Source organism: Eurosta solidaginis, chromosome 2 (assembly GCF_040869045.1).
Source record: "Eurosta solidaginis isolate ZX-2024a chromosome 2, ASM4086904v1, whole genome shotgun sequence".
NCBI lineage: Eukaryota > Metazoa > Arthropoda > Insecta > Diptera > Tephritidae > Eurosta > Eurosta solidaginis.
In genome coordinates this window covers 47,860,607-47,868,893 of record NC_090320.1, presented here as the reverse complement: position 1 = coordinate 47,868,893, position 8,287 = coordinate 47,860,607, and the positions used below count along the sequence as shown (strand labels likewise).

Below are 8,287 nucleotides of genomic sequence, written 5' to 3'. Positions count from 1 at the left end.
ATTCAACTAAGTTTAATTAAGTTCAGTTAAATTTAATTTTATTTAATTTTAGATTTTCAACTTTTATTTATTTAAGCTTATAAAATTAAATTTAATTTTATTTTAATTTACTTGATTTGATTTGATACAATTTTTTTTTTTATTAAACTACTAGCAGACCCGGCAGACGTTGTTCTTGGTCTATCTGCATACATTTTAATAAGCTTTTTCCGTCTAACTCTGCCCTCGCCCCTCTACACTTTTTCTTAATCTTTGTATTCACTCCTCCTTCCGTATTTTTCACTTCATCTATCTCCATCTTCGTCTCATTCTATCTCTTTCTCAATTTCCTTCTCTCTTTTCTCTTCTCTCAAGTTTTTCTCATTCTTCTTCATATTGTATTGCCAGTCCCAGAGGGTGGTATGTATTTTGTTCCAGTCACATTAAGAGTGTCAGTCCCAGTCCCACTCCGAGTCTCAGTTTACGTCTCAGTCCCAGTCCTAGTGCTAATCCCAGTCCCAGTCCGTCTCTGGTCTACTTCCGGGAAAAAAGTATCGTAAATACTAATATAGGCAAATTTATATACCAAATTTCAGGCAAATCGAATAGGACGTATGTAAAAAGGTATGTGGGTATTATTAATTCATGTCTTTATTTCGGCTTGGCATGCATATTTATCAGTTTTGCCAGGTTGATGCGACTAAATCGAATATCACAATGAAAGTTGCTTTAAAGCTCTCAGCAACAGCTTTCGTTTGATATCCATAATACACACACATTCTAGGGGTATCCGGGTCCATGTTTTGGCCTATATCTCGAGACCCTAGAACACCCAGAGGCATACAACTTACTCTGTACTAAAGCACACATCAATAGCTTCAATTTGATATTGATAATGTAAAAACACATCTTAGTGCTACCCTGATCCATGTTTTGGCCTATATCACGAGACCCTAGTCACCCAGCGGTGTAAAACTTACTCTGTATTAAAGCACACATCAATAGCTTCAATTTGATACCCATAATGTAAAAACACATTCTAGGTGTATCCGGTCCTACGTTTTGGCCTATATCTCGAGACCCTAGTCACGCAGCGGTGTAAAACTTACGCTGTACTAAAGCATACAGCAACAGCTTCAATTTGATACCCATAATGTAAAAACACATTCTAGGTGTATCCGGGTCTACGTTTTGGCCTATATCTCGAGACGCTTGTCACCCAGCGGCATAAAACTTACTCTGTACTAAAGCATACAGCAACAGCTTCAATTTGATACTCATAATGTAAAAACACATTCTAGGTGTATCCGGGTACACGTTTTGGCCTATATCTCGAGACCCTAGTCACCCAGCGGCATAAAACTTACTCTGTATTAAAGCACACATCAATAGCTTCAATTTGATACCCATAATGTAAAAACACATTCTAGGTGTATCCGGGTCTACGTTTTGGCCTATATCTCGAGACCCTAGTCACCGAGGGGTATGAAAATTACCCTCTACTAAAGCACTCATCAACAGCTTTCATTTGATATCCATATTCTATAAACACATTCTAGGGGTACCCGGGTCCATGTTTTGGCCTATATCTCGAGACCCTAGTCACCCAGCGGCATACAACTTACTCTGTACTAAAGCACACATCAATAGCTTCAATTTGATATTCATAATGTAAAAACACATCCTAGTGCTACCCTGATCCATGTTTTGGCCTATATCACGAGACCCTAGTCACCCAGCGGTGTAAAACTTACTCTGTATTAAAGCACACATCAATAGCTTCAATTTGATACCCATAATGTAAAAACACATTCTAGGTGTATCCGGGTCTACGTTTTGGCCTATATCTCGAGACCCTAGTCACCCAGCGGTTTAAAACTTACGCTGTACTAAAGCATACAGCAACAGCTTCAATTTGATACCCATAATGTAAAAACACGTTCTAGGTGTATCCGGGTCACCGTTTTGGCCTATATCTCGAGACCCTAGTCACCCATGGGTATGAAAATTACCCTCTACTAAAGCACTCATCAACAGCTTTCATTTGATATCCATATTCTATAAACACATTCTAGGGGTACCCGGGTCCATGTTTTGGCCTATATCTCGAGACCCTGTGCGTCGATCCTGAATTTTCTTTGCTATAAACCTCACGGAGTTCGAGACCTCTTCAACGAATACAAAGCCGTGGAAATCGCTTCGTGTGTTCTGGAGTTATATCATCAGGAAGGAAAACCCGACTTATTTTTATATTATAGATTTTATGAGCTCGGGCCTTATCCAAATAAAACACAGTGTATATGGGGTATTCCATCCCATTTCGACCAATTTTGAACCCGACCCCTTTAGAATTGGCTGAAAGTTTTTCTTCTTTTTCTAGCTTACAAAAGACGTTTTTCAGAATTTTTTCAAATTTTTTCATCCAACTCAAAAAAATGTTTAAAAAAACACCGTTTTTGTTTTCAAAATGCTATAACTTTTTCAAAAATTGACCGTTTGGGATCTTTTTTTTTTAATTTGTTTTTAAATGTACTTTTCGGAAAAAATACAAAAAAATGTTTAAATTTTTTTTTTTTAATTTTTCAGTTTATCGAGATTTTTCGAATTTCGCCATTTTTTTTTTCTCATAAAAAACTTCAATCAATTCTGCAATCATCCCCACTAATTTTTTATATTTTTTTTTTATTTAATTAAAAAAAAATTTTCAAAAATTAATTTTTTTTTTATCAATTTTATTTATATAACAAAAAAATGTAAGAAAATTATTTTTAAGTATTCTTTTCTTTATATATTATGGTAATCTTTTTTTTTTCTTTATAAATTATGGTATCTGCGAAAGCGGGTCATTTTAATCGTACATATATTACCATAATATATAAAGAAAAGAATACTTAAAAATCATTTTCTTACATTTTTTTGTTATATAAATAAAATTGATGAAAAAAAATTTTATTTTTGAAATTTTTTTTTTTTCAATTAATTAAAAAAATATATAAAAAAAATCGGCCCATTCCGGGATTAGTGGGGATGATTGCAGAATTGATTGAAGTTCTTTATGAGAAAAAAAAAATAAAAATGGCGAAATTCGAAAAATCTCGAAAAACTGAAAAATTAAAAAAAAACTTTAAAAATTTTTTTGTATTTTTTCCGAAAAGCGTCTTTCGTAAGCTAGAAAAAGAAGACAATTCTAAAGGGGTCGGGTTCAAAATTGGTCGAAATGGGATGGAATACCCCAAAAATTTTCAACTGTCAATAAAATCCAAAATATTCAAAATTTTAAAAAAATATTTTCACACACTCTTCTAGACGTCAAATACTACATGTCTGCCGAATTTGAAAAATCGGAGAGGTCGACCTATCTTTTCATATGGAATGCTCTTATAGAATTTCACATCGAAATGTAATATTTTCACTTTGTTTTTCTCAACAAACCTTTTCTTAGCATTGAGACGTTGAATACGTTTTCTCTCCGCCAATTCAGCTTCGGTTAAATTTAACTTCTTTCTGTAATTAAAAAAAAAAAACAGTGCATACTACAGAAAGATCTTACCACCGAAATAAAATATTCCCGGAAGAAAAAAACTTTTTTATATAATAGAAGGAAATTGTATTTTTGCTTGGTTAAATTTAGTTACATTTTTTTTTTATTTCATTTAACTTATTTGATTTTATATTGGGTTATCATATTTAATTTTATTTTTAAGATGTTTAAGAACTAATGAGCTTAAAACCGTTAAACTATAATTGTTATTCAATTACAATTTTTTTTTTTGTTTATTGGGAAAAACTGAAATGAAGGAAGCATTTACTGGCATATTGCATATATTGAAAACGGCATCATCTTCAGGCAATTTCGTAATGTTTTTTTTTATTTATTTCATTTCACTTAATTTTTTTGTTTTGTTTTAATTTACTTGAATCGATTTGGGTCAATTTTATATTTTTTCTGTTCTGCATTATTATTATTTTTTTTATTTTATTTTACATTATTTTATTTTAAATTATTTTATTTAGTTTTATTTTGCTTTAAATTGCTTTGTTTTATTTCAGTTTATTTTATTGTAAATTGTTAATATTTTTTTAATTATTTTATTTTATTTTATTTCATTCTATTTTCTGCTATTTTATTTTGCCTTTATTATATTTTATTCTTATCTCGTTTTTATCTATTTTATTTTATTTGCTTTAACATTTTTTTCTTCATAAAAACCAATTTATTCAGATGTACAAATCCTTCAATCTAAAATCAACAAATTCGCACAAATAATCTATGGCAACTCTGCGAACAGCTGTTTGCAGCAGAAACGCTCACACACACACATATTGAATTTCATTCCATCACGTTCCCCAAATTGCTCCACGTCAATAAAAATCATATTGTGCCGCTGCTCCACCATTTCTCAGTGTTTTGTAGTTGCCTAGCGCTCTTCCACGCATTGGTTTGTGCAGCAAAGGCAACGGCATTTCAAGACAATTTTAGTTGCATTGTGGAATTGAGCGATTGTGTTTGCTTGGAGCGGCAATACGACACAAGTGTGTTTTCAAAACAGAAAAAATTACAAAAAATTTAGCCCCAAAAGTGGTGAAGCAACAACCACCTGAAATTATTTACAAATACAACCAGAAAATTGAAATTGTTACCTGTGCAATTGTTTATTAACCAATATAGTATTCTTGTTTTTTAATTATTACAAATTAATGTTAAATAAATAAATGTTAGAGCACAAAAAAAGTGAAAGCTTGTTTAATTAAATTGATTTTTGCATTTCTGTATTCGAACGGGGAAAAATTGTGTGTGTGTGTGCGTGCATTTGTTTGTTTCCATATAAAAAATTTAGTGCAACAATTTGTGTAATTTCGCATGCTTTCAATTGATATTAATTAAATTTGAAGCGACTCAACTTGATTCCATCACAATTTATAATCTTACCAACGCCTATTAAGAATGACCAGCCTACAGTCAAATGTGGATTCTGTAAGCGCAAATTACGAGGAGCAGCAAAAAAATGAAATCACCGCGATTCCAAGCTATGGACTGAAGCTGAAATTCGATCATGTTTGGCCGGAGAAAAGGAATCAGAATTTACGACCATCGTTGCGGCAAACATTGCCTTTAGTTCCATTGGCATGCAGGTAATTCCAACAGTATATAAGCAGTATAGTACGGATTTCGATTTTGAGGAGAATATGTGCCGAAATCACAGAATTATTAACAATAGAATATAATTTAAGAAGATACCCTGTTCAATTAACGCAAAGCGCTGTGTTGTTGTTCTTGTATTAAGGGTGTTTCGTCTCATCACACAAAATGTCATCAAAGTCCTCTAAGGGATGGTCAAGAAAACTGGCAGTTTCAACTGGCGCGGACCATAGGGAGATTGGTGTTACAGGCGTAGGTTCCAAATTACAATTGAAAAAGGGGTTGGTGCCATGTGGGGGCATATCGCATGCATGACATACACTCAGAGAAAAAATCGTTCTAAAACGAACGAAACAAGTTTAAAATTAAGAACATTCATTGACAAAAGTCTGTTAAGTACGTTTTTTCTTAACTCGTGACCGATGGGCTTGTTTTAAAAACGGTTTTTCCAAGCACACCGTTCGTATTTTATGACCACTTTGGTATTGATGTGTGAACCTTCTGTGCTCATTTCAAGCACTACTTGGGCTTGATTTAAGATTTTTCGTTCTCACGCTTCGAGAAGGATTTGTGGTCGAATTAACAGTTTTCGGTCTCAATTCAAGAACGGTTTGTGTTTTATCATTTGTTGGAGTGGAAATAAATTTTTTTAATAAGCACCCATTTATTTAATTTTTTATTAATAATAATTTAACTATTAATTATTAAGCTGAAAAAACGCATAATATGCAGTTTTTCATATATTTCTCTTTTCGAGAAATTTTTCTTATTTGATGATGCAATCTGGATATATATTTAAAACATTTCATAACAAGTTTGAGAAATACCTGTGCATATGTGAATGGAACTGAACGAAAAATAAGAGTTAAAAAGATAGAAGATAAAAAAATTGGTTTAAAAAACTTCAGAGTTTGACGGTGATCGAACTCGCGCCACACGATCGCAACCGCAACATCATAGCCCCTGGGCCACTTCAACTGCTTGATAGCTTGTGCCAAATGTTGTATTTAACATTGTAGCGCTCACGAATTGTACCGTTTCTTTTTTCTATAACTTAATTTAAGAACTTTGTACTTAATTTAAGAACATCGTTCTCATTCATAGAACATTCATTCATATTTTATGACCAGCCGTTCTCTTTAAAAGAACATGGTTGTCAGTTCAAGAACAAGGTTATTGTTTTGAGAACGGGTCGTTCATTTTTCAAGAACCAAAAAAGTAAGAACATGAACAGCTTGAATTGAGTCCGGTGGTGCTTGATTTTAGAACGGCGTAGAGTTTAACCTGTTATAGTACCAAAAACGAAGTTGGGCCAGGGTGGCTCGTGTATTCCTTGTTTGTGTGCTTTCTTCTTCTGCAAGAGTAGATAACACGGTTCACTCGGCGCGTCCTAGCAAAGGTGTTAAACGATTCTGTGTGAATTTTGCCTAGGGCCTCCTTATGCTTGACCGGATCAAACGGCAGATGCTCCCTTAACCCTCTTGGAGGAGCAGTTGTTTGCTAGATTGCGGTTTGTGACAATTTAGCAAAAACTGCCTGTTCGCCATTTCGATGTGCTCTTCAATGTTGAGCTGTTTGGCCGCACTATGAAGGTGATTTTCTGGAGGCATAAGGAGATATCTCGTGGCAGTTCTGATTGCAGCATTTTGACAAGCCTGCAGCCTTTCGAGTATGTGTTTTTAAGACCTGGCGACCAAACTGGTGACGCGTAGCACATGAGCAGCCGATCAATTGCATCGTACGTAGTTAACAACGTTCCTTTATCTCTTCCCCCAATTGCTGTCGGCAAGCGCATTGAGGATTTTGTTGCGGCTTTGTATTTTAGATACCATTTTGGTGGCATGCGCCCTGAAGGTGAGAGTATTATCGAACGTTACCCCTAAGATCTTTGGATGATAGTCGGTAGCGTAACACCATAGACGCGTTACATATCTCCAAAAGCGTGGGATTTACCGAATATTAGCCGCGGGATCGACATTGTATCATTTTGGCACAACTTCTAAACCATTTAATGACCGTTACAGAAAATCTTAGGGAGTATTTCCGGAATCTCTTGTTCTTGTCTCAACAGTGCTTCGCCCCATTCATTCCGATTTGGAACAAGTTTAGTATGACTTCGGCAATTTTTAAGATAATGTTCTGGTACAACTTCTAGATCACTTTGGAACCATTTTAAGACTGTTAAAGGATTACTTGGGATTATTTCCGGAATCATTTCGAGGATATTTCAGGACAAATTTGGAACAATTTCGACAACACTTCACGACTATTTTAGCTGTCATTTCGGGAAAACTTTACGATTAACAAACTAGAATATGTTCGAGAGGGATGCGACCGAAAACAATTCAGAACTATTTCAAAAACCATGCTTAATTCTGAAATTTTTGCAAATTGGTCCGAAAATAGTTTCGAAATAGTTCCGAAAATAATCCCGAAGTGATCCTGAAATGATTCTGTAACTTTCCCGACAAGGTTTTGAAATAGTCCCGAAACAATCTTAAATATGTCCCAAAATTATACCTAAAACAATATCGAAAACTTTCATAAACTTGAGTGTGCGTACAAACATTTTAGAAGCATAGCGCTGACGACCTCAAGAATCTTACTAAGTGAGTGGATGAGATGATCGTAAGATTCGAAGTGGTCAAATCAAACCGGCCTCGAGATAGCTCCCGAACATTCCGGATTGATATACATACGTCAATGCACTGTCGCTTAGCCATGCTCCACAAAATCTACGACGTATGTTATGTTGTTAAAACAACAAAAAACACTACTCATTTTTGTTTTTAAAAGTTACGTGACTGTGTCGAATAAAGCGGTTAATAGCTACTTTACTTTTCAGTTTGTTTCTTTGAATACCCTAAAAATGTATCTGCAATATTTACTCACACAAACAATAACTTGTAAGCTTCTAAGTAAATATTTCAACAGATTCTATGATTTTCAGGTGCTTCATGCTTCTGCCAATAGGTAGATTAGCGTTTTATTACCATGCATACATTTAGGCGCTTATACAATTCCCTCCCATACTCATTCCTGCCGACACATAATTAATGCATATGTGTTGCTATAAATATGTCTCCCGTTTGATTACCAAAAATAACTAACACTCACTGTTGCATAATTATGTAATAGAAATAATATGAAGTCCTGTATGAGCATTCC

At 34.3% G+C, this 8,287-nt stretch overlaps 1 protein-coding gene across 3 annotated transcripts in view; it reads left to right on the top strand.

Moving 5' to 3' along the window:
* Positions 1 to 4,386: 4,386 nt before the first annotated feature.
* LOC137239685 (non-lysosomal glucosylceramidase) overlaps positions 4,387 to 8,287 on the top strand; it is a 57,146-nt gene continuing 53,245 nt past the window's right edge. For 2 of the 3 annotated variants that reach the window (XM_067765257.1, XM_067765255.1), the window contains exon 1: positions 4,387 to 5,112. In XM_067765257.1, the coding sequence (XP_067621358.1) occupies positions 4,925 to 5,112 (188 nt within the window). In that variant the 5' untranslated portion in view covers positions 4,387 to 4,924. The remainder of the gene's footprint in view (positions 5,113 to 8,287) is intronic. The other variant, XM_067765256.1, reaches the window with a different exon arrangement.